Genomic DNA, 27061 nt, shown 5'->3' with positions numbered 1-27061 from the left:
AATAGTCCCAAGCATTCCTTATTCTCAATAAAAATCCATTTCTTACCCTCATCTGAAAACCCTGAATCTTGATGAGATATGTTTCCCATGGGTAGCTGCAACCAGATGCATGTCAGAGTGGCTATTCTTCAGCATGAATCTACACAGTAACTGTTGGCTGTGGTGCTCCTCTGTTGCAGAAATGTCCACCAGGCCTAGTCCTGTTCTCACTTGAAGCCCATGCCATGTATGTTTTAATAGGTGATACTAGATAGTGAACAGGAAAACTTGACAGAAATGGTTTTCCTTTCCCTTTCCTGGGGCAATTAAGGTCCTGTCATTACCCCAACTGAGAGCAGCTAAATCCCCATAAACAAGGGATGGAACCTGGGACATTCCTGCTTCATATAATTGAACATCACGTTGCATTTAATTAATCAGCATTAGGGAGAGCAAATAAATCTATTTCCATTCTCAAGACAATGTGTCAATATTGCCAAAAATACCTCATTGTTTTCCAATGGAAATCTCAATTTATCTGCCACGTTGGCTACAACCGGCCTAAAATATACCAACATCTATCAAAAGTAGAAAGCTAATAACAAAATATGTAAATACTAACAGCCCAGGACTTTTTGTCTTAAAATATACTTAGGTCAAACTTTCTAAGATGAATTAACGGAGATAACCTAGCTTGTGCATAATAATTACCTAACACTATTTGTGTTTTGATATTGCAGATAAGACAACATTTAATTATATCTTCAGGATATTTTAAATGCAACACGACCAAACATTACATCAAACAAGGAAAAAGATGACTGACCATCCAATGACAAAAATTAACACATGCTATCCAATCATCCAACTTGTTCACTGTTTCATGTATTTTTATGAATCTTTGCTTTGGAATTGTGACATATAAAATAATAAACTGTGTGCCCATTCAATTAAGGCAATAATCATTAAGTAATTATTCATTTAAATGCCACCCTATTGAATGGTGTTTCAAATCACATTGGATTTTATAACACAAGCAGTAAACTATCCATTTTTTGAAGCAAAATGATTTAAACCTCATAGGGACATGAGTTTTGTAAAAAAAAAGATACAGGGTAAATAAACTGCATTAGAGGATAGTCAAGCAAGTCCTTACTATGGCCTTACCTTTGTCAACTCATAAGAAAGTACACACAAACTCCCAAAAAACCCCATTGGATCCCAAAGCAAAGGTCCATAAAGAACAGGATAAAATTTCAGAAAATTCTCAAAGTCCAGATAGACGGAGGATGAACTACATTAAAGCCAAATTTTGAGAGAAATCATTATTAACTCACCAAATGTCAGACACAACTAAGAAATATTTCAGACAATGACAGCTTAAAAAAATATTCTTTTATTTTGAATAAATCTACAAATTGGCCCAGGCACAAGGAAACAAAGCGGATCCATGAGAAAAGTTTCCTGGCATGCACAGTGAAGCAGCAGGAAGGTTAAATAACTCCTTTGAGGAAATATTTCAAATATGAAAGTTCTGAATGTCAGGCAAAAAAAGCCACTGAGGTTTGAATGCCATCTTTCTTAATTCTTAACATGATAAAACGATTACAAAACGAAGGGCAATGCCATTAAGTTGCAACCCATTGCAAATACCATGTATTCAATTTCTATGCATTAAAAAAAAATCTAAACTAGAATTTTTGCTAAAATCAAATCCCTACAATCAAGTGGTTAATGAAGCTTATGACTGTGAAATTTACCTTCGCAGTGCTCTTAAAATCTATTCAAGGTCCTAAATTGAAACTAAGCCTTAAATAATAATTAACCCACAATCTTAAACAAAGGCAAGGTTAAAAAGTTGTCAATCCTTCAGTACTTTGGAGGGGTGGGGGGGGTGTGTGCTGTAGTTGTTGGTAGCACTGTTCAGGTTACATTTTTAACAAATAGTCTCAAAATATATAAATATAAATATGAAGTTTGAAACTCCAGATAGGCTGCATACTCATAACATGGAAGACAACTCTCATCTACTCTATTAAATAAAGAGAAACCATGCAGAATTCGAAACGTTAACTCTAGTTTCTCTCTCCACAGATGCTGCCAGCCCGGCTGAACTTTTCCAGCACTGTTATAATTCCGCGTACCACAGTGTCAGCTAAAAATGACAAAGCAGTTCCCAGCATGACAGCTGTTACATTGGCATGAGGGGTTACTTGCAGTACCAATACACAACAAATGGGTCATATACACCAACTGACAATCCCAACTTAAACCTGTTAGTTAAATCAGAAGTTAGGGCACGATTCCTCCCCCACCCCCAGCGTGTGTAAGAGAAAATTTTGAAAATCATTGCACTACTGTAACAGACTTTCTAAAGCAAAATTGACATGTAGGGGTCAGCACAGTTTATCACCACTGAGATGCCAGCTGGCTCTCATCCTGTTCAGCACTACTCCTACACAGTTAATCATATGTTCCTGCAGGTCCCCAAGCAATTTAGAGAAATACTCTACCCCATCATCAAATTGCTTGAATAAAACTTTATTAGGCCTGTAAGTGCTTTTCTTCAAGAAAAGAGTTTCATCTCGAGGATTGTAATGTGAGAAAAAGGACAGAGAGCAATGGAATACAAATCAGAGGTTTCTGGCATAGAACAGAAGGTAAAGCACGCATAGCAATGCCTCCACAAATAAATACTCAAAACGAAAAATTTCTTTTAAGTGAACAGGAACTAATGTTCAGTCCAGATTATACACTTGTTTGTAACATTGACAGCTAAAATTACAATCACAACTAATGTCACACCCTGTATAGAATCAGCAGTGGTCATTAGCGTTCCATTGAAAGTCGATACAAAAAGTTATACTTCACACTATATCTGAAATACTCTACAATATATGTATCAGCTCCAAAACATTCGACATTTGCAAGTCTTTTCAATATAAGCAATACAAACCACCCCAAATGTACTTTGGTGACAATGAAAATCAAGACCAAGAATTCAACAACAAAATGTGAAGTTAACTGCTGATAAGAACAGAATTCCTATGCCTTCTAATAAGAAAAAAGAAAAGTGCAGCAGGTTAAATGCTTTCTTTTTGCACTCTCACTAGTTAAATTCTCACTTTCCAAAACCATGAGACTTTAGCTGAAGAGGCAGGGAATAGCTTCAAGATACTGCAAAGGAAACAAGTTGTGAGAAACAGTGAAGAATTAGAGAAGCAGAAACAAGCTAAAAAGCTGAAATGGAAACAGAAAATATGGGAAATACTCAGTGGGACAGATAGTATCTGTGAAGGGAGAAATAATGTTGATGCTTCAGGTTGATGATCTTTCATAAGAACCGGAAAAACATTATGGATGTATTAATTTTTAAGCAAGTAGAGACAGATGTTGCAAGACAAAAGGAGATGTCAATAGAAACAAGAGATGGGTGTAAGTGAGGATAACAGAATCATCAAAGCTAACATCCGAACAAATGGGGGCAGAGGTTATGATGTGAAATTCTTGAACTCAGTGTCAAGTCCCAAAGGTTGTAAAGTGCCTGATTGAAGATGAGATGCTGTTCCTTGCGCTGACACTGAACTTCATTTGAACAGTGTAGGAGGTCAAGGACAGAGAAGTCAGGGTGGTGGAGAACTGAAATGACAGGCAAATAGAAATGTAATGCCATGCTTGTAAACTGAACATAGGTGTTCCACAAAGCGATGACCCAGTCTGTGTTTGTAGAGGAGCCTGCATTGTGAGTAGTCAATACAGTATACAGTACTAAATTGCAACAAGTACAAGTAAAACACTATTTCACCTGGGATGAATGTTTGGGGTCTTAAGACAGTGGGAAGGGAGAAGATAAAAGGACAGATGTTGTATCTCCTGTGCTTGCATGGGAAGGAAATGGGGTTTGGGGTGATTAAGGGGCAGACCAAGGTTCTGCAGAGGGAACAACCCCTTTGGAATGCTGAAAGGCATGGGGAAGGTGGGTTTGGCGGTAGCTGGAGCTGATGGAAATGGCGCAAGTTGATCCGATAAATATGGAGGCTGGTGGGGTGGAAGGTGAGGACAAGGGGAGCCCTATCAGGTGGGATGGGAAGGGGTGACAGAAGTGTGGGAAATAGAACACAACAGTAGAGGGCCCTGTCAACCACAGTGGAGGTGAATCCTTGGTGGAGAAAGAGGAAGACAAATCTGAAGCATTGGTATGGAAGGGGTCATCACCAGAACAGATATGATGGAGAATGAGAGACTGGGGAAATGAAATAGAGTCCTTACAGGAAGTGGGGTGGCGGAAAGTATAGTTATGGCAGCTGCAGGAGTCATTGGGCTTATAAATAATATTGGTTGAAGCCTATCCCAAAAAAATGAAGGCGGTAAAGTAGTAAAGGGAAGGGAAGGGGAGAGTCAAAGATGGAAGCTGACCTGTTTATTAGCTCACCAGAGTTGGGAAATAACAATTCCAAACTAGATGGAGGCTACAGCTTTCCAGACCTGGTAGCAATTCCATAGCTAGATCTCTGGGGTAAGCCTAAGTGAGAGAGAACCTGCATTACTGGCCTTTCAATAATGAGAAGTACAGCAAGAAGGGAAGAGAGGGAGACTTTAGCTACTTTATTCTAATACTTTTAAATTTTGTCAACTGATTCACACTTGTGTCCCAAATTCCAGAATAAACCATAATAGCCCTTCCATAACAGTCACATTCATCTTTAAAGGGTTTCCCACTACATTAACACTGCCATTAGGCTCTGTGAATAAATAGCAGAGTATTGAGAAAATTACAAGTCGGCGCAGGATGCACAAGACTGGTCTGAAAGCAGACAACACGTTCTTGTTCCTTTCTGATTAATGAAAATAGTATGTTAGATAGATTTCTTTCATAAAGTAAAATTTCAATACCGTATATGAGTAATTTGAGTCATGACATGGTAAGTGTAGCATGCTTGGAAGAAACGAGTGACTGGGTCTATTGTACACTAACTGCCTAGAGATTGATTGCTATGATTAGTCAACAACTCCGTTATCATCATACCATGCAACTACAGAATGGTAGAATGCAAACTAGATGGACTTTGAATTTTATTTGTCTAGCAATTTCAATCTGTGTCTGAGAGTCAGAGCAATCTGTATCAATTATTCGGTTATAGTTATAACTCTTAAATAGAATAACTGGAGCAAACAAGAGAATCAAATACTATTTAGTAAATGTTTTTCTTTATCTCTCTCCCATACAAAACCAATGGCCCCAAGAGAAGAAAAATGTCTGCATATCACTATTCCCAAAGAGAATATTAGCAGCCAATACGAATCGTCAACTCATTTCTTCTCCGCCGATGCTGCCAGACCTGCTGAGTTTTTCCAGGTAATTCTGTTTTTGTTACGAATCTGTTTTCACTGCTTGAGAAAATGGAACGGTTACCAAATGACAGTACTTTCCCCTTTTCACATCTGGGTAGAACCAATATGCTAAAACTTAAGATAAAAGCAAGATCCTGCAATGCTGGAAATCTGATACAAAAACAGAAAATGCTGGAAAAACTCAGTAGGTCTAACAGTATCTGTGGAGAAAAAAACAAGAGTTAACGTTTTGAGTCCATATGAGTGTCATACGGACTCAAAATATTAACTCTGTTTTTCTCTCCACAGATGCTGTTAGACCTGCTGAGTTTTATCAGCATTTTCTGTTTTTGTAACGAAAACTTAACTCAACCCTAAACTAAATAATGTATTGCCTACGATGCATTTCTAAAATGTAGTCTCCACTTTCTAGAAGATCCCATGAGTTAAGATCAAATCCCAGTTAATTTGTCTCAATTATAATACTATCTGGAAACAGCAAGAGTCATCCGGATTGATACTTCCTAGAAACCCCTCAAAATATAATAATCAATCCTTAAACGGCTAGATTCTCCAGGCTGAATTGGTTAAAAAATGAAACAGAGTTTCAAGCGTGCAAATCAGAATCTCCAGATATTGAAATAAATCCCATTTATATTCTGATTCATTTAACTTCTCTCTCCTTGTCATGTCCTTGGTTGCCCAAGCATTGCTAATCATGGCTCAAATATGCCACGTTATCACAATTGGGCAAGTGAAAGAAACAGGCCCCAAGAACTACCTCAGCTGGTACCGGGTTTGAACTTGCACCATTGGCACAAATAAGCACCAGCCTCCAATCAAAGGAGCTAACCAGCCCTAATATTTAACTTGCATAAGCTAAGTAAGTCAATCAGCTGTTTGATTGTCTACACAGAATATTGTGACAAGACAGCACTGGAACTGGACAGAATGGAAGAGTCAAGTAATTTACTCTTCAATCTTTATGAAGGAAAATAGATTTGTTCATCTGAGCATCTTATTTCTAAATTTGATTCTGCCCCAAGACCAATTTTTCATTACCCCCTCCAACAAAGGCTTGTTTCATAATTGGCTAGTCTTGAATCAGCCTTCTCCCACAGGCTAGAACTCCTCTGGTGCTAATAAAAGGCAAGTCTCATTTCGTTCACCTGAGTAACTCCTTTCTGAATTCCAATTTCAATGCTCAGCTTTGTTTTTGCCAAACATGAGCTAAAGGTTTGTGATAGATATGATCCATATGACAGATGGTAACATATATGCTACATGCACATTTTATCTAATTAATATTCATTGAAGAGCACAGCTCATTTGCAGGAAACTTCCAAATATGGTGCTGCCATAAGATAATAGATTGCATCTGACTCTTAAGAAAGGATGTCAAGGTCTTGGAGACAATACAGAGATGATTTGTACCAGAACATTCAGTTATGCGGAGACACTAGAGAGGTTGCGATTTCGCTCCTTAGAGCGAAGGAGATTAAGAGAGATTCAATAAAGGTTCTCAAATTATGAACGGTTTTGATAGAGTAGGTAGCAGAAACTGTTTACACCAGAAGGAAAGTCAGTAAGCAAAGAACACAGATATAAGATGATGGTCAGCAAGAAAGCCAGGAGCGAAGACAATGAGTAGAAACATTTTTACTCAGCGGGTTGTTACAATCTAGAATACACTGCCTGAAAGGGTGGTGGAGGCAGATTTATTAGTAACTTTCAAAAGAAATTTGGCTAGATACTTAAAAAGGAAAATACTCGCAGGACCATGGGGAGAAAGCAGAGGAATAGGACTAATCGATAGCTCCTTCAGAGAGCTAGCACAGGCCCAATGGCCTCCTTCTGCGCTGTATTATTCTATGATTCTATTGGTCTTACCCAAGTTGTTGACCGTTTTAAAATTTACATTGTGTACTTTAACATTAAAGATTTTAAATGGTCTAGCATCAAATTCCATATCGTATCACAAAGCTTGAATTTTATTCAGGCAAAAGTGAAAGACTACAGATGCTGAAATCTGAAATACAAAAGTAATTGCTGGTAATACTTATTGGGTCTGGCAACATCAGTGGATATCCAGGGTTAATGTTTCAGATTGATGACCTTTTATCAGGGCTGGAAAAAGTTGGCGTCGTAACAGGTTTTAAGGCCCCCTTTTACCTTGCACCATTGCCCCTTTTACCATTTAATCACTTCTGCCTTCCATCCCATCACAGACCTTTTTGTTCTTTGCTCACAGACCCCATCCCTTTCTCTGCCTCTGTCCTTGCTTAAAGCCCATTCTAACATTTTACAGTTCTAAAGGAAGGTCACTGACCTGAAACATTAACTTTGTTTCTCATCACAGATGAGAAATATTGAATATTTCTTGAAATTCTTGTTTTTATTTGTAATTTACTTATTTGTCTCTCTCCCTTCTCCTTATCAGGATAGATTGTGATATTGGGCATTAGAAGAGTTACTAGTTGCTCTGCCTCATAGAATCATCAAAATTTCACAGTGGAAATAGGCAATTTTACTCATCATGGCTGTGCTAGCTTCAAATCAGAACTACTTCAGTCACAATTTTCTGCTCTTCTCCCACATCATTAATATTTTTCCTCTTAAACTGTTTATTTTTTTTCTTAAATGCCAAAATTGATTCAGTTTTAATACTTAATAGCCATTACAAACATATATTTTATAATGGATTATCCAAAACTGATCGCAGTTTTCAATTGTGCCTAATCAGCATTTCTTGGGGATTTGTCATTATTCTGCAATGTCCTACAAATATAAATCTCGCTCTTCCTTTTTGTATATTTTTCACCTCTGGTCTTGCTTTTAAAGAGCTGCGTTAACTGCAATGTTAGATCTCTCGTTTAGTTCTCAGTATCAATAAATTGAATTTTCATGATATTCTTCAAATCACAGAGTCAGTTATACAGCACAGAAACAGGTCCTTCGGCCCATCATGTCCTTGCCGGCCATCAAGCACCTATCTATCCTAATCCCATTTTCCAGCACTTGGCCCGTAGCCCTGAATGCTCTGGCGTTTCAAGTGCTCATCTAAATACTTAAATGTTGTGAGGGTTCCTGCCTCTACCACCCTCTCAGACAGTGTGTTCCAGATTCCAAACACCCTCTGGGTAAAAAATTTTTCCTCAAAGCTCCTCTAAATCTCCTGCCCCTTACCTTAAATCTATGTCTCCTGGTTATTGACGCCTCCGCTAAGGGAAAAAGTTCCTTCCTATCTTTGCCCCTTATAATTTTGTATACCTCCACCAAGTCCACCCTCAGCCTTCTCTAAGGAAAACAACCCTAGCCTATCCAGTCTCTCTTCATAGCTGAAACGCTCCAGCCCAGGCAACATCCTGGTGAATCTCCTCTGCACCCTCTCAAGTCCAATCACATCCTTCCTACAGTGTGGCCACCAGAACTGCACACAGTACTCCAGCTGTGGCCTAACTAGCGTTTTATACAGCTCCAACATGACCTCCCTGCTCTTATATTCTATGCCTTGGCTAATAAAGACACGTACACCATATGCCTTCTTAAACACCTTATCTACCTGTGCTGCTGCCTTCAGGGATCTATGGACATGTACACCAAGGTCCCTCTGATCCTCTGTACTTCCTGGGGTTCTACCATTCATTGTGTATTCCCTTGCCGTGTTAGTCCTCCCAAAATTCATCACCTCACACTTTTCAGGATTAAATTCCACTTGCCACTGCTCTGCCCATCTTACCAGCCCATCTATATCATCCTGTAACCTAAGGCTTTCCTCTTTACTATTTACGACACCACCAATTTTCATGTCATCTGTGAACTTACTGGTTATGTTTCAAAAACTTAATGGAACCCATTATACCTCGAACAGCTCTGAACTGGCAAATCCACACTCCCTGGCCTTCATATATTATTTGGTGACCTAAATCATTTGGGTTCGTCTTGTATTTTATCACATTTATTTTAGTTATTTGCAGTTAGTTTCATATTAAAAACACACCCATTCATTAATCCAGCAAGTTAAATCCCAAAGTTTGGATAAATTATACAAGGTTAATAGCATGCTCCGTTACGAACCACACCGTAAACTGAAGAGTTCTGTGATTAATCTTGAAATAAGATTACATGCCTATTAACTTCCAGGTTTTAAAATCATAATTGTTTCACCTATTTTTGAATTCAGTACCAAGTAGCATGAGCTACAAAGTCACAGGGACACAGCGAATGTTGAGATTAAAAGCACAGGCAATCCTTAGGTTTTACCACCAAGTATGTGGCAACTTCCTTACCTTGTCCCACTATTCATATATTTACAGATTAATCACACCAGAGGATTTCTGCAGGTAAACTGCCAGGTGGCAGACTTCTCCATTACCTACTCAAGCTATTGCAGCTGATGCCCTTTATTTTCCAGTAGAGCTGATTAATCTGAACAGTTACAATTAGAATTGGCATCATTTTCGGTGTTAATCTCCTGGAAATTGAGAGAATTTTTCTGGAGATTGTTTCAATATCCTGAGCAGGCTGATGATTTGCTTCAAAACTGAGATAAACAGTCACTAGTTCAAACCCTGGGAATGTCCATTATTTGTATCCACCACCATTAATGGTGAGTGTTCTTCTTCCCTACAGTTAATGGATAGGCTACTGAGTGAAAGCAAAGCATTGTGGACACTGTTCACATTAATCCCTTGCTGGTTGCTGAGGATAGATGGAGGACTTTTATTTCTCTAAATCAACAAGGTAGAACATTTCTGGAGGAGAAACGATTGATAAACAATGAAAACAATCGGGGAACAAAACTGAAAATTGATTTGGGCATCTCATCTGCATTCTGTCACCATGGAATATGTTTTAATAACTGCATGCCACAAAACGGCGGCAACTTACCCAAACAATTTAGAATTATAACCAGATTAAAAAGTTTGCAGGCTCCTTACCTGAGTAGCCATTTTTCCATAATCAATCCAACGAAGTGTGGCAAAGTTAGTTGATTCTGCACAGTTGAATCCATGGTTGAAACCAGCATGATAGCCATAGGGAAAGGTGATCATGAACTCTCCAGCCTCCTGCGTAATCTGAGATGAAGAAAGTAGAAGCTAATAAGCTCAATGCCAGTGCTTAAGCTAAATGAGAATCGGCAATAGCAGTTTCCAACACTGCTCAGTAGGACAGTCTCATCTGTTTCCTCCATCAAATGGAGAGATAAATCTAAAGAACTATGAACTCTATTTCAGTTAACCTATCACCCAATTTGAAGTATAACTTGCATACAAAACAAAATTCTCATTTTATCTTTTGTACAAAATTATGTTGGTAGGGCGAGGGGGAGGTGGCTGAGGAAGCTGCTCATAAAATGGACTCTGGATGACATTAGATTGATGAGTTGAACAGCATTTTCTTGCTCCTATGATCTGTGCCTATTGGTATTCATCAACATCTGTACTAACTCAGACATTCACAAAGGAGCAGGCTCCCAAACGACCCAAGAGTTGTATGAATACTAGACAGCACAGCATTAAAAATACATTTTTATTCAATAGTCTTCAAGCCAAACAAACTGCATCCACAACAGATTATTGCTATTTTAAAATTAATTTCTTCATAAAATCCAGTTTGCAAGCCAGCTAAAGGATGGGTCTCTGAAGGTCAGTGCAATTCCCATGAAATACAATTAAAATTAGCAAGAACTACAAAGAAAAGTGGTGTCGGTGGCTAGGAGTTGGCTAGCAGGCATCTGCAAGTGCAGAGCTGACAGCGACTGTGTAAACTACAGACATAAGGAGTTCTGAGCACATACCAGCCCTTCACTTCTTTGTGTGTCATGTGCATAGGAACCTTTGATACCACTCAATATAGTATTTCAGTGGTGTAAAATGAAAGAAAATAATGAGTGTATTTTTAACTTCAGCTTGTTAAAATTAATTGTTGGGTGTTACTATTGTTAAACTGTGTTCTACACATATTCACCCCTCCCAGCCCACAGCAGTTAACATCACATCCTATTGACTCTCTATATATAAATCACAACTTCCATATTATCAAAATATTTATTCACATAAGATATATGGCACAGAAAGAGGCCATATGGCACAAGTCCATGCCAGTGTTTATGTTTTACTCAAGCCTCTTCCCATCTTTCCTCATCTAAATCTATCATTGTAATCCTCTATTCCCTTCTCCCTCAAACACCTGTCAATCCTTTCCTGATATGCATACCCATGCATTTCTGGTGCACACTCTCCAGTGCCTCAATATCCTTTTTAATAATACGGTGAGCAGAACTACACGCAGTACTCGGAGTGTGGTCTAACTTAGGGTCAGTTCAGTTTTTGTTGGAAGCGTAATTAAGGAAGTTGAGTGGAGAAACACTTAAAAATGGAGAAAGATACAAGATTATGGGAATAGCCAGGGCAATGGATTTAGTTTTGAATTGCTCAAACATCTGGCACAGGATGCATGGTCTCCTTTATGCTGTAATCTTTGGTAATTAACTACTTAAATTTTGAAACAGAAAGCCTGATGGTGAAGCACTCCAGTAAAATCACTGTGGATCCCAAGAATGATATTTCCACAAGCTCCAGATTTGGCTGCAAGAACTGTTGATCAATGTGTAATGTAACTATTCAATCCCTCTTAATTTCTAAACTTTATACATGCAGTCACGGCGCATCTTGAAGCACCAATTTTGTTCCTGTGCAACGCCGCTACATAATGAGAATCCAATTCTCGAGTGATAGTCCTTATCACCAATGGCACAGGTGTAAAAACAGGACCAGCTAATGAAGCGCACACTGTTTAAGGCTTAACGTTTGATGCACTTTCCACTCTGAGTCAGCTCTCTCCAACTTTGTCAGCTCCCAGATGCAGCCTTTTGTTAGCCACGCATACCCTTACTTATGGTATCAATATCAAAAGTTTTCAAGTTCTCCTATAAATCTAAGGTTAGGTCAGCCCAACAACCTAGCAAGTTCTCCAAGATCTTTTGGAGATCAGCTTCCAGCTGATACCGATAACCAAAAGTTTATGTTTGAAAAAATTTATTAGACTTGGCAACTTAGCTTCCTCAAGTACTTTGATATCAGGAATTGTGTCTTCCCACTTGATATTTACAGTACAGCAGATGTGGAATGAGCCTTCCAAATCTGAAGTATGTAAACTTTTTCAGCTGTGCAAGATTGGGGTGAAATACTGGTGTTTACAGATTGGATAGTGGTGATTGCAAAGCAGCACAGCAAAAATGTACTGGCACAAAATTAAACCATATCAACTTATATGTAATTTTTTCCATAGAGCATTGATAGCAAATTATTAAATGTACCTAGTGACCATGCACAAAATTACAAGAGAAACATGGATCATAAAGACATGTGGTGTGCCTTGGTTCATCCATCCAGAAAGATCCAATCTCCCCCACCCACCACTCCCCTCCCTAATTTCAGCACTTAGTTAATGAATATAATTTCAGGATTTTCACCTCCATTAGTCCACTAATGATCATTCGTCTACCAAGAAGTCTTTTCCATATATCAATTACCATGTATGTATGTAAGAACCTCTTGACATCAATGCTAAAAATGTTTCAGTCTGCCTTTGTCCCATGTCATGCAGTTTAGTTTTTCATAATATTCCAGTGTTACTTTCTCCAAAGAAGTTGGTATTCTATATAGATCACATCTCAGTCTGCTTCTTTAAATACCAAAAAGTTAATTTTTCCAGTCTTTCCTCTAGATTAGACCTCCAACACTACAGATTGATCTCTTCCCTGAAGCGATACTTGAATATCATGGTGACCAGACTGAACACAAGAAGTGATTTGACTAAAATGACCTTCATTTTGAACAGTGCTTCCTCAGAGTTGTTCTCTGCTTTGATTATATCATTCAATATTCTATTTGTTTTGTTGCTTCTCAGTAGTTGGTCAAGTTGAACACTCTGAATCTAAGAAACCCAAATCTGTTTCAATTTTATCCTTAGCTATTTTAGCTGCATTCATGGTATCCTAGTTAGCTGTTTTTTTTTACTAAGAACATACTTTCCCTTTTAACTTCATGTTGACACTACCATTTCTCTTCTATTAAAAATATAATTGTTATTCATTATATCACCATCTATTCATGGAGTTCCATTTGGCAATTCCTCCACACATTCATAATTTATGTGCAAAATCTTGATGCACATTGTATAGTAAAAGGGTTTACTCTTAACATTACTCTAGTAATAGCTACTGAGTGTGTGTGTAAACAGTGATGTCATAATGATGTCACTCAGAGAGAAATGAATGAGAAGAACCTAAGAGAAGAGCAGTAGCTCTGTCCTGATGTTCTGTAATCTTGTATATAGTTAGCTATGTAAATAAAAATACTTTAAAGAAAGATCCTTGCTTTCAGCCAGATCTCTCACTGGAGTAAGACACCCAACATCTTCTAAGGCAGCCAACAATAACAGAAACAAAAGTTCAATTTTTCAGGTCTTCGAGCTTGAATATATAGTTACAAGAAGATATTAGAAATTAAGTTTCTAAGCCCAAATTTTGACATTACTGAGTGGCATATGATTTCATTGCTGCATTTCAGATTGGAAGAGCAAAAAATAGACAAATGAACTACAAAATTAGAAATATCCCGAAGTGCACACATGTATATTAAGCAATTTGTTAGTTGACATAAGCTTTCAGTAATACAATTCTACATTTTTTATCCTGTTCTGTGTCACCACTGCGAAACCAGTCAGATGGATTCTCAGTGTTCACAACAACTGGTATTTAAATATCACCTTTAATGTAATAAACTCTCTCAACCCACTTCACACAGGAGTGATGTCAAGCAAAATTCGACGCCAAACCAGAAAGGACAGGTGACCAAAAGCTTGATCAAAGTAATAGGTTTTAAGGAGAATATTGAAGAGGGAAAGAGACAGAGACAGAGACAGGTAGAGACACAGACAGGGTAAGGGAGAAAATTCCAGTGCTTAGGGCCTAGGCAGCTGCAGACATGGCTGTCAACACTGCAGCAATTAAAATCAGGGATGCACAAAAAGGCCAAAACTGGAGGAGTAAATAGATTTTAGAGGGTTGTAGAACTAGAGAAGGTGACAGAGACAGGGAGGGGAAAAAGGATAATTTTATAATCAAGGCATTGCTTAATCGGGAACCAATGTAGGTTAGTGGACACAGTGGTGATGGTTGAATGTGACTTGGTGCGAATTAGGATATGGGCAGAGTTTTCGATGAGCTAAAGTTTATGGAATGCATGAAAGATGGGAAGCTGGCAAGGAGAGCATTAGAATAGTCTAGTCCAGAGGTAACAAAGACATCAATTTGAGATTCCAAGGGTGTCCATAATTTCTGGAAAAGAGCATGATTGAGTTAGATTTGAGGGATGATCTCATTGAGATCTTTAAATAGTCGCTTGGTAATACAGAACTTGAGTGTTGCTGAAAAAAGAGACATGTCTAAGCTTTTCGCCTTGCACTCATCAGGACACTCACAATACCACCAAAATAAAGGGGAAAACAACAATTCATGCTGTATGTGAAGAGAGTGCTGATTGGCTGGCAGGTGACATTGCAATGAAGAATGCACCACTGATGGTGACTGACAGTTAACTGCCAAGCATTGTTTGAAATTTAAACCAGGCAGCTTGACCCTGATTGATCAAGGCATTGCCCTGGGGAATGAGTCAGCGAACGGCTGTCACTTATTTTGTTTAGTTGAAACAGGTGCCACATGTGTACATTTCTTTCTGTCTGTATAGAACAGGGCCCTGTGTATTAATATATGCAGCTTCCAGTACATGCAAAAGCATCCCATTGCAAGCCCAACTGACAATCTTAAATTGGTTGTCAGCGTAATTCTTAGCACATTGAGGATCGTTTAGCAAACGTTGTCCAATCGTGGAATCACATCTAATGTTGGGCATTGTGTTTTGAGTTATGCAAGCACAGGCTGGTTGGGTAGGGTCTGTACCCTGTCCGTTGCGAACAGAGGCTGGGATATGCTGTTTGATACGATCCACCGGTGCTTGGGACATAGGGCTATATATACGGCATCACATGGGCACTGAAATTCACATACCATGTTACTCATTTGTGTGATAGGCAGAACGTCTTTTTGGCTTGATGGCAGCATCCTGTTAGCGGCAAATACTACATGTTGCTACTACATAGTAGCAGCGTGAAACAGCTAGCCTCAATTTGTTGCCCTTCCAGGGTAATCTGAGGTAGACTGGGCACTTCTCAGGGCCGAAAGTGATGGCCTTAGGCCCGTTCATAAGTTTGCATGATATAGAGCGCAAAATGATCTGATCAGGGTAGCCATTATCCTGCAGGATGCCTTTGACATTGCCCTATTTCAGCATCAAGCTTGCATGATGAGCAAATGGCTTGAGCCCTATTTACAAGTTTGCCAATAAGACCAATCTTATAGCGTGTGGAACTGTAAAAATCCCAACACGTATATGGACCAGTGAAGGTAGGCTTGCGGTTGACCATGGCAGAAAATCCCTCCGTAGATTTCTCAGTCAGGAGATTGAAAACAGTGCGAGTGGAGAGGCAGTCAGGAGATTGATAACAGCGAGAGTGGAGAGGCAGCCGCGAGATTGAAAACAGCGTGAGAGGAGAGGCAGTTGGGTGATTGAAAATAGCGCAAGAGGGGAGGCAGTTGCGTGACTGAAGACAGCATTAGGGGAGAGGCAGTCGGGAGATTGACAACAGCGCAAGAGGAGAGGCAGTCTTACTTTCCAGGGGCGAGAGGAGTCGGACCTGCGTGAGAGCACCCTTCCTGAGCTGTTCAATGGATTCGAAAAAAGTGTGAGTGTGACATCACGGGAAAGTCATGAGTTGATTGGTTCTTGAGCAGCTGCTGTTTGGGAATGTGTTTCAACCCCAGTAATTTTGAAAAATGTAAATTTCTAAACAAGCACAGGGAAAGAAAGAATTTAAAGGCACAGGAGAGGGGGCTGATTTGAGAGTACGGGCAAAGGATTTCTACTTTCTACTAATCTCCAGTTTATAGTTAATAGTACAAGAGTAAGGTTAAAGTTAGGTAAAGTGAGTAAAAGTAACTAAAGTTAAAATAAATAAAGTGATTTAAAAGTTTAAGGTTAAGGCATGGCAGGACAGCTCAGTCAAGCAGAATGCTTGTGGGGCATGTGGCGGAGTCGTGGACACTTTTCATGATCCGGACAAGCCCATGTACAGGAAGTGTCACTGGCTGCATAAGCCTGAGCTCTGCATTTCAGAGCTTTAGCAGCAGCTGGAGTCACAGATTTATGCATGAGGCAGAGAACTATGTGGATAGAACATTCAGAGAGGTGGCCACACTGCAAGTTAGGGGCAAGCAGGCGGATAGGGAATGGGTGACTGCCTGGCAGTCCAAGATCAACAGGCAGGTAATGCAGGGGTCCCCAGAGGTCCCGCCCACTGACTGGTTTTCCATTCTGGATATCAGTGAGGGTGATGGCTCCTTGGAGGAGTGCAGCAAGAGCCAAGCCCGTGGCACAATGGGTGGTCCAGCTGTACAGGAGGGGAGGAAGAAGAGTGGAAGGGCAATACTGATAGGAGATTCGTTAGTTAGGGGAACAGGCAGGCATTTCTGCGGCCATCAACATAACTCTAGGATGGTTTGTTGCCTCCCTGGTACTACGGTCAAGGAGGTTACAGAACATATTCTTGTGGGGGAGGGCGAACAGCCAGAGGTCATGGTCCACATTGGTACCAACGACATAGGTAAGAAGGGGGATGTGGTCATGCAATCGGAATTTAGGGAGCTAGGTAGAAAATTAGCAAGCACAGGATCTCTAAAGTAGTAATCTCCGGATTATTTCCAGTGCCACATACAAGTCAGTACCGAAATAGGAAGACGAGACAGATGAATGTGTGGCTGGAAAAATGGTGCAGGAGAGAGGGCTTTAGATTCTTGGGACACTGGGACTGGCTCTGGGGGAAATGGCACTGTACAAACCCGACGGATTGCATCTGAACAAAGCCGGGACTGAATTCCTTGTGGGACGTTTGCCAATGCTGTTGGGGAGGGTCTAAACTAATTCAGCAGGGGTGTGGGAACCAGGAGAGGATATTACAAAGTAATACCAGGGTGCACAGAATGCTGGAAGAGGCAGATAGCACTGAAATAGAGAATAGTAAGTTAATAGATCGAGTCGGAGTAAGGGAGCAAGTAATGAAGGTTAAATCAGGGTTACACTACATGTATGTGAATGCACGGAGTATAGTTAATAAAATTGGAGAATTACAGGCACAGATTGCCCAGTGGGATTCTGATGTTGTGGCGATAATGGAGACCTGGTTTAAGGAAGGGCAGATCTGGGTGTTAAATATTCTGGTTACAAGGTGTTCAGAAAAGCTAGGAAAGGGAAAAATGGAGGAGGAGGTGGTGGTTTTGGTTAAGGAGAGTATTGCAGTAATGGAGAAAAAGGATTTGTCAGAGGATTCAAGGACAGAATCGATTTGGTTAGAGCTAAGGAATAAGAAGGGTGCAATTACATTGCTCGGTATAATATATAGACCCCCAGCTAGTGAGGAGGATATAGAGGAACAAATATGCAAGGAAATTACAGAGAGCTGTAAACATCATGGAGTAGTTATAATGGGGGACTTTAATTACCCATATATAGACTGGGATAGACATAGTGTAATGGGCAGTGAAGGACAAGTGTTCCTAGATTGTGTTCAGGAGAATTTCCTACAGCAGTATGTGTTCAGTGCAGCAAGAAAGGAGGCACTGATAGACCTAGTTCTTGGGAATGAGGTGGGCCAAGTAGATCAAGTGACCATGGGGGAACATTTAGGGGACAGTGATCATTGTATCATAAGGTTCCAGAGGGCAGTGGAAAGCGACATTGCTCAATCCAGAGGAAGAATCCAGAAAAAAAAACTGGCAAAGAGTGGTATTCAATTGGGCAAGAACAGGGCTGGGCCAGATAAACTGGAACCAGTAGCTGAGCAATGGGCTACCTTCAAAGAGGAGATGGTTTGGGCACGGTCAAGGTATGTTCCCTCAAAAGGGAAGGGAGGATGAAAAAGGAGATAGAAATTAAGTTAAAGGAGAAAAAGTGTGCTTACGACAGGTCGCAAATACAATTGAGAGTCAAACTGAATACAGAAGGTTCAGAAGAGATGTGAAAAAGCAAATACGAGAAGCAAAGAGGGGTTATGAGAAAACACTGGCAGCTAAAATAAAATGAAATCCCAAAAGTATTCTATAAGCACATCAATAGTAAAAAAGGGTGGTAAAAGGAGGAGGAGGGCCAATTAGGGGCCAAAAAGGGGATTTACACAGAGGCAGGAGGCATGGCTGAGGTGTTAAATGAATACTTTGCATCTGTCTTTACCAATCAGGTAGATGCTGCCCAAGCCATGGTGACAGAGGAGGAAACTCAGTCACTAGAAGGGTTTAAAATTGATAAGGAGGATATATTGGATAAGCTGTTGGTACTTAAAGTTGACAAGGCACTGGGACCGACCGGATGAGATGCATCCAAGGATATTGAAGAAAGTGAGAGTGGAAATTGTAGAGGCACTGGCAATAATCTTTCAATGTTCCCTGGACTCAAGGGGGGTGCCAGAGGACTGGAGAATTGCAAACATTACACCCTTGTTCAAAAAAGGTCATAAAGATATGCCCTGCAATTACAGACCAGTCAGTTTAACTTCAGTGATGGGGAAACATCTAGAAACAATTGCTCAGGATAGAATTAAGAGTCACGTGGTAAAACGTGGATTGATTCAGAAGAGACAGCATAAATTTGTTAAAGGAAAATTGTGCCTAACTAACTTGGAGTTTTTTTGAAGACGTAACAGAAATGGTTGATGAAGGCAAGGCCGTTGATGTGGTGTATATGGACTTCCAAAAGGCGTTTGGTACAATGTCACACAACTGACTTGATGAAAGTTTCCGGTCATGGAATAAAAGAGATTATAGCAATGTAGATACAAAGTTGGCTGAGGGATAGGAAACAGAGAAGAATGGGTATTTTTCGCCCTGGAAGACGGGTTTGTCGTGGAGTTCCCCAGGGGTCAGTATTGGGACCCTTGCTTTTCCTGATATATATCTAAATGATCTAGATCTTGATGCGCAGGGGACAATTTCAAAGTTTACAGACGACATAAAACTTGGGGGAATTGTAAACTGTGAGGAGGACAGTGTAGAAATTCAAAAGGACATTGACACATTGGTGGAGTGGGCAGATAGGTGGCAGATAAAGTTCAATGTGGAGAATTGTGAGATGATACACTGGTACAAAGAACATGGAGACACATTAAAAAATAAAGGATACTATTCTAAAGGGTGTGCAGGAGCAGAGAGACCTGGGTGTACATATACATAAGTTATTAAAGGTGGCAGGACAGGTAGAGAGAGCTGTTTCTAAAGCATACAGTGTTCTCGGCTTCATTAATAGGGGCATAGAGTACAAGAGCAGGGAAGTTATGAAGAACTTATATAGGACACTGGTTAGACCTCAGCTGGAGTACTGTGTACAGTTTTGGGTGCCACCCTACAGGAATGATGTGGACGCATTGAAGAGAGTGCAGAAGAGGTTTACAAGAATGGTTCCAGGGATGAGACACTTCAATTATGAAGAAAAATTGGAGAAGTTGGGACTGTTTTCCTTGGAGAGGAGAGGCTAAGAGGAGACTTGATAGAAGTTTTCAAAATCATGAGGGGTCTGGTTAGAGTAGATAGGGAGAAACTGTTCCAGCTTGTAAACATCAAGAACCAGAGGGTAAAAGCAAAATACTGCGGATGCTGGAAATCTGAAACAAAAGCAAAAATTGCGGGAAAAACTCAGCAGGTCTGACAGCATCTGTGGAGAGGAAGACAGAGTTAACGTTTCGAGTCCGAATGACTCTTCATCAGAGCTAAAGAGAAATAGAAATGTGGTGAAGTATAAGCTGTTTAAGTGGGGGTGGGACAGGTGGAGCTGGATAGAGGGCCAGTGATAGGTGGAGGCAAAGGAGAGATTGCCCAAGATGTCAGAAACAAAAGGACAAAGGGGTGTTGACGGTGGTGATATTAGCTAAAGGATGTGCTAAAGGTGACATTAAGAGTAGAAAGCAGGATGAGCAAGTGACAGATGGCCCTAGTGGGGGTGGGGGAGGGGGGATCGAAATAGACTAAAAGGTGGAGATAAAACAATGGATGGAAATAAATTGAAAAAATAATAATAGAAATAGGTGGGAAAAGAAATATATATATATAAAAAATATATAATTATTAGAAAAAGGGGATTAAAAAGGGGGTGAGGATGGAGGAGAGCGTTCATGATCTTAAGTTGTTGAACTCAATGCTGAGTCCGGAAGGCTGTAAAGTGCCTAATCGGAAGATGAGGTGCTGTTCCTCCAGTTTGCATTGAGCTTCATTGGAACATTGCAGCAGGCCAAGGACGGACATGTGGGCATGAGAGCAGGGTGGTGTGTTGAAATGGCAAGCGACAGGAAGGTCTGGGTCATGCCTGCGGACAGACCGAAGGTGTTCCGCAAAACGGTCACCCAGTCTGCGTTTGGTCTCTCCAATGTAGAGGAGACCGCATTGGGAGCAGCGAATGCAGTGGACTAAATTGAGGGAAGTGCAAGTGATGTGCTGCTTCACTTGAAAGGAGGGTTTGGGCCCTTGGACGGTGAGATGGGGGGAAGTAAAGGGGCAGGTGTTGCACCTTCTGTGGTTGCATGGGAAGGTGTTGTGGGAGGGGGTTGAGGTGAACCAGAGTTCTTATGAAACTGTGTGAAACACAGTTTTAAAGTGTTTGCAAAAGAAGCAACTGCGAGGTGAGAAAAAACTTATTCACACAACGAGTAGTTAGAGTTTGGAATGCACTGCCTGGAAAATTCTCTAGCTCTATCTACCACAAGCCTACCTTCACTGTTCAATGTATGCACTGGGATTCTTACATTTCCACACGCTATAAGCTTGGTCATATCGGCTTGGTCATATTGCAAATAGGGCCTGAGCCATTTGTTCACATGCAAGCTTGATGCTGAAAAGGGGCACATCAAAGGCATCCTGCAGGATAATGGCTACCATGATCAGATCATTTCATGCTGTATATCACACAAACTCATGAACGGGCCTAAGGCTATCACTTTCAGCCCTGAAAAGTGTCCAGCCTACCTCAGATTACCCTGGAAGGGCAAGGCATCTCAAAAATTTGAGAAACAGGTGAAGCTAGCTGTGTAGTAGCAACAAGGGTGGTATTCGCCACTAACAGGATGCTGCCATCAAGCCAAAAAGGCATTCTGCCTAACACACAAATGAGTAATGTGGTATATCAATTTCAGTGCCAGTGTGATGCTTGGTATGTAGGCCGTATGTCCCAAAGATTGGTGGATCATATCAAACAGCATGTCCCAGCCTCTGTTCGCAGCGTACAAGGTACAAACTGTACCCAACCAGCCTGTGCTTGCGAAACTCAAAACAATGTCCAACATTAGATGTGATTCCGCAATTAGACAACATTTGCTAAATTATCCTCAATGTGCTAAGGATTACACTGACAACCAACTTAAGATGGTCAGTCGGGCTATCAATGTGATGCATCTGCAGGTACTAGAAGCTACATATATTAACACACAGGGGCTGTTCTTTATGGACAGAAAGAACATGTACACACATAGCGCCTGTTTCAGCTAAACAAAGTAAGTGACAGCCATTCGCTGACTCATTCCTCAGGGCAATGCCTTGACCAATCAGGGTCAAGCTGCCTGGTTTAAATTTCAAACAATGCTTGGCAGTTAACTGTCAGTCACCATCAGTGGTGCATTCTCCATGGCAATACCACTTGCCAACCAATCAGCACTCTTCACATACAGTATAAATTGTTGTTTTCCCCCTTATATTGGTATTCTTGAGTGTCCTGATAAATGCAAGACAAAAAGTTTAGACATGTTTCTTTTTTCAGCAATACTTGAGATCTTTAAAATAATACAAGATTCAACTGGGTACACAGAAAGAAACTACTTAATCAAAATCAGAGCCAAGGTGGTTCTGGAGTGCAATCAGGACGTTTTTCTGCACAAAATATAGTCTGGAACTTGCTCCCCAAAAAGGCTGTGGATGCTGGAGATCAATTGCAATTATCAAGGCTGAGATCAATAAATCTTTGTTAAATAAGGGTATCTCAGGATGTGGATCAAAGGTAGGTAAATGGTGTTGACGTATAGATCAGTCATGATTTAATTAATAGGATTGAGGGGCTGATAGCTCTCCTTCCGTTCCTATGTGTCCATGACTGTGGAGCAAGTGCAGAGATGGACATGAAACTTATAAGACAAGAATTACTGCCAGTCTTTTTTAAAAAATAACTTTATGCACTTCCACTCATAATTTCAGCAAATAATGTTTCTGAGTCATAGCTTTCATCCACACTTTTCAATGTCTTTTCATTGAGTGAGTACTCTCCATTTCTTAATTTTTTCCCTCTCACTTAATCACATTACATGGTCTGTACATTCCAATAATTTGCCTATGTCTGCTAGAAGTTTGTTACAATCAAGGCTCCAATCTGGAGCCAGGTCAGACCCAACTCGATTTAAATTCCAACTTCTGTAAAACTGTTATTCAATGAACTACGGTCGAGTTCAAGTGCAACCACAGAGCACCAGCCCCAGCACCAATCTTAGCACTGAACCCTGAGCTTATATAGATAGTTGTATCGTTGATGCAACCTAGTTATTAAATTGAAAGAGGAAAGTGGTACCAAACGATCTGTATAGTTATATCCGGTTACCCAAGGGATCCAGATCACATACTTAACATGCTGCCTTCAGCAAAACATGGATAATGGACAATGATATAATTAAATTCTACTATGGTATAATTAAATTCAAGTACAGCCGTCTTTCTTCACAAAGATGAAAGCAAGGGCAATTCACTAGAGCTTTTCATTTTTACATTTCAAGCATGAAAGATGCTCTTTAAAGGGAAAGGATAGCCTTATTTCTTCATTATGGGTGAATTGAAAACTGGAAAACATTTTGGGGTTAAATCCCATCATCCCCACTTGTCCAGTTGTTCAAAAGCTATCATAGAAACTATATCTAAGTCAAATATCATCATATTAGCTTTATTAAGATGATGATCTAAGTCAGGGTAGTCTAAAACTGCATTGCACATACTGTACATTTATCTGTATACTGCCTTACAAGATGCCCACACTACAAGTAGTACCTGACCACGAAAGATGCAAGTTAAGATATCTGACACATACATGGTATTGTTTTCAGCAGAAGTCTTGTTTTCACAAGAAATAACCAAGATTCTACGTAGATCAAGCATTTTCAATGGAAGGATGATGTTAGTTCATTTCCTGAGAATGCCAAGTATAACTATAGCACAAATAAGGTGATGTGTTCTCATAACCTATTCCAAAAAAAACATGTCAACCAACATGAGATCAACTAATTAATAGCGTCATAGAATGATACAGCACAGAAGGTTCCCATCTGGCCTATCGTGCCCTTGCTGGCTCCTTGGTGGAACCACCCACTGTCCCACAGCACTGACCTTTCCCAAAGCCCTGTAAATGCAAACATTTATCCAAATCTCTTTTGAAAGTTACTACTGAACCTGTTTCCTCCACCCATTCAGGTTGTACATTCCAGATCATAACTTTCTGCATGAAAAAAAGTGTTTCCTCATATCAGACATGAACACTTAATGATCCAACATACAGATAAATTGATAAAAACAAAAAACTGTGGATGCTGGAAATCCAAAACAAAAACAGAAATACCTGAAAAAACTCAGCAGGTCTGGCAGCATCGGCGGAGAAGAGCAAAGTTGACGTTTCGAGTCCTCATGACCCTTCAACAGAACTAAGTAGAAATAGGAAAGGGGTGAAATATAAGCTGGTTTAAGGGGGGGCGGGGAAGAAAGGGGGCGGGTTGTTGGGACAAGCAAGCAGTGATAGGAGGAGATAACCAAAAGATGTCACAGGCAAAAGAACAAAAAGGTGTTGAAGGTGGTGATATTATCTAAAAGAATGTGCTAATTAAGAGTGGAGAGCAGGACAAGCAAGGTAGCTCTAGTGGGGGTGGGGTGAAATAAACCATGGGTGGAATACATTTAAAAATAATGGAAATAGGTGGGAAAAGAAAAATCTATGTAAATTATTGGAAAAAACAAAAGGGAGGGGGAAGAAACGGAAAGGGGGTGGGGATGGAGGAGGGAGTTCAAGATCTAAAGTTGTTGAACTCAATATTCAGTCCAGAAGGCTGTAAAGTGCCTAGTCGGAAGATGAGGTGCTGTTCCACCAGGAACCTTCAACACCTGTTTGTTCTTTTGTCTGCGACATCTTTTGGTTATCTCCTCCTATCACTGCTTGCTTGTCCCAACAACCCGCCCCTCTTCTCCCCCACCCCCCCCCAAACCAGCTTATATTTCACCCCTTTCCTATTTCTACTTAGTTCTGTTGAAGGATCATGAGGACTCGAAACGTCAACTTTGCTCTTCTCCACCGATGCTGCCAGACCTGCTGAGTTTTTCCAGGTATTTCTGTTTTTATACAGATAAATTGCCTGGATAGTATGTGCAAGGCAATTTTAGACTATCCTGACTTATGTCATCATTTTAAAACAATTAATATAATGAGATTTGGCCTAGATATAGTTTCTATGATAGCTTTTGAACAACTGGACAAGTGGGGACGGTGGAACTTAAGCTTTCAATTCTTCAGTTCACAGTTTTCAATTCACTCATAGTGGAGAAATTAGGCTATCTTTTCCCTTAAAAGAATATCTTTCATGGCTTTTTTGCTAATCATCTTGAATCCGTGTTCACTGTTTAATGACCCATTTGTCACTGGAAACACCGATTTATTCTACCAAAATCCTTCATGATTTTGAATACCTCTACCAATTCTCCCCTTAACCTTCCATCTTCTAAGGAGGACAACCCCAGCTTCTCCAATTCAGTCACTAATTGAAGTACCTAACTACTGGTATCATTCTAGGAAATCTCTTCTGCACCCTCTCCTAGGCCTCGACATCCTGTCCTATAGTTCGATGCCCATAATTGAACACAATCCTCCTGCTGAGTCCTAACTAGTGTTTTTTTTTAAAGGTTCAGCATAATTTTCTTGCTTTTGCACTCTAAGCCTCTGTTAATAAAGCCAAGGGTCCCATTTATTTTGTGAGCTGCTTTCTCAACTTGCCCTGCCACTTTCAAAGATTTGTGTACACACATTTCCAATTCTGCAGAATAAAATTTGTGCCAGAACAGCAATGGTCTTAACCACTAGCTTAAATCACATTTGAATAACAGTGCCTTATCACTTACTTAGAATTACCCTGAAGTATTTGGTCTTAATTAATTGCAGTGCAATGACTGTTTTGCTCTGTAGGGCACGGTCATCGTATGCACAAACAATCACACTAAGAGCAATGAGATAAATGACCAGTTCAGCACAGCATCTCCTACAGTCCATAACCTCTCAGTTGTACACTGGAATATCAGCCATGTCCAAGAGCTGCTATAATGATTGAATACAAACATTCTGAATCGGACAAGAGTGCTACCACTTTGCTGACACTGAATTACCTTGTACAGGCTGTGCTGCACAAAAAAGTTAAAAGAAATTTTAGATAGCACCTTTAACATAATAAAATGTCCCGGGGCGCATCACAAAAGCCTTATAAAACAACATATGACAGAGTTGTTTAAGGAGATATTAGGCATGATGACTAAAAGCATGGTCAAAAAAGCAAGTTTTATGGAGCATCTAAAAGGAGGAATGTGAGGTAGACAGTCAGAGAGGTGTAGGGAGGGATTCCAAAGTTTAAGGCACCGGCAGCTGAAGATATGGCTGCCAATGGTGGAACAATTGAAATCAGGGCCAGAATTACAGGAGCACAGAGAGCTCCCAAAAGTCATATTAGACTCGAAACGTTAATTATGTTTTTCTCTCTCCACAGATGCTGCCAGACCTGTTGAATTTTTCCAGCACTTTGTTTTTATTTTAGCTCAGAGGATTGCTGCGCTGGAGGAGATTAGAGTCAGGCCATGGGAAGGATTTGAAAACAACATGAGAATTTTTAGTTATGTGGTTGAACGTTCATCTCAGGATCAAATATGAAAAATATAAACATTGATAATAACATGACCAAATATCAAAAATGTAAAGAACTGCTGGCCTAGCCAGCAATGCCCATGTCCCATTAATGAATAAAAAATATATAATAATCTGGTTCAGCCTCAGACAGATGCCATGCAGGGAGAGGAATAGAGTCAGTGGCTAGAAAACAGAGTTTGTGGCAGGATCCAAAGGCAATTGCTTTGGTCTTCCCAATAGTTAATAGAAGGCAATTTCTACTCATCCAGTACTGAATGTCGGACAAGAGTCTGACAATTTAGGGACAATGGATGGGATGAGACAGGTGATAGTGAGGTAAAGCTGTGTGTTATCAGTGTACGTGGGGAAACTGATTAGGTGTTTTTGAATGATATTGCCAAAGGGCAGCATGTAGATGAGAAATTGGAGGGGGCCAAGGATAGATCCTTGGGGGACACCAAAGGTAACTGTGTGGGAATGGGAAGGGAAGTCATTACTGGCAATTCTCTGGCAACAATAAGATAAAATGGAACCAGCTGAATATAACCCTACCCAGCTGGACGACGGTGGAGAGGCATTGGGAGTAGGATTGTGATAAACTGTGCCAAAATCTGCAGACATGTCAAGAAGGATAAGGAGGGCTGGCTTGCCTTTGTCACAGTCACATAGGATATAATTTTGCCAAGAGC

At 40.3% G+C, this 27061-nt stretch overlaps 1 protein-coding gene across 3 annotated transcripts in view; it reads right to left on the bottom strand.

The window, feature by feature from the left end:
• Positions 1–27061, bottom strand: part of kdm4b (lysine (K)-specific demethylase 4B) — a 579874-nt gene that overhangs the window by 262227 nt on the left and 290586 nt on the right. For all 3 annotated transcript variants that reach the window (XM_078555676.1, XM_078555678.1, XM_078555677.1), the window contains one exon: positions 10251–10388. In XM_078555676.1, coding sequence (XP_078411802.1) covers positions 10251–10388 — 138 coding nt within the window. The remainder of the gene's footprint in view (positions 1–10250; positions 10389–27061) is intronic.

The sequence above is a fragment of the Cetorhinus maximus genome, chromosome 13, assembly GCF_964194155.1.
Source record: "Cetorhinus maximus chromosome 13, sCetMax3.hap1.1, whole genome shotgun sequence".
Taxonomy (NCBI): Eukaryota; Metazoa; Chordata; class Chondrichthyes; order Lamniformes; family Cetorhinidae; genus Cetorhinus; species Cetorhinus maximus.
The sequence above is the reverse complement of the archived record's forward strand: the minus strand, read 5'-3'. Positions and strand labels throughout refer to the sequence as shown.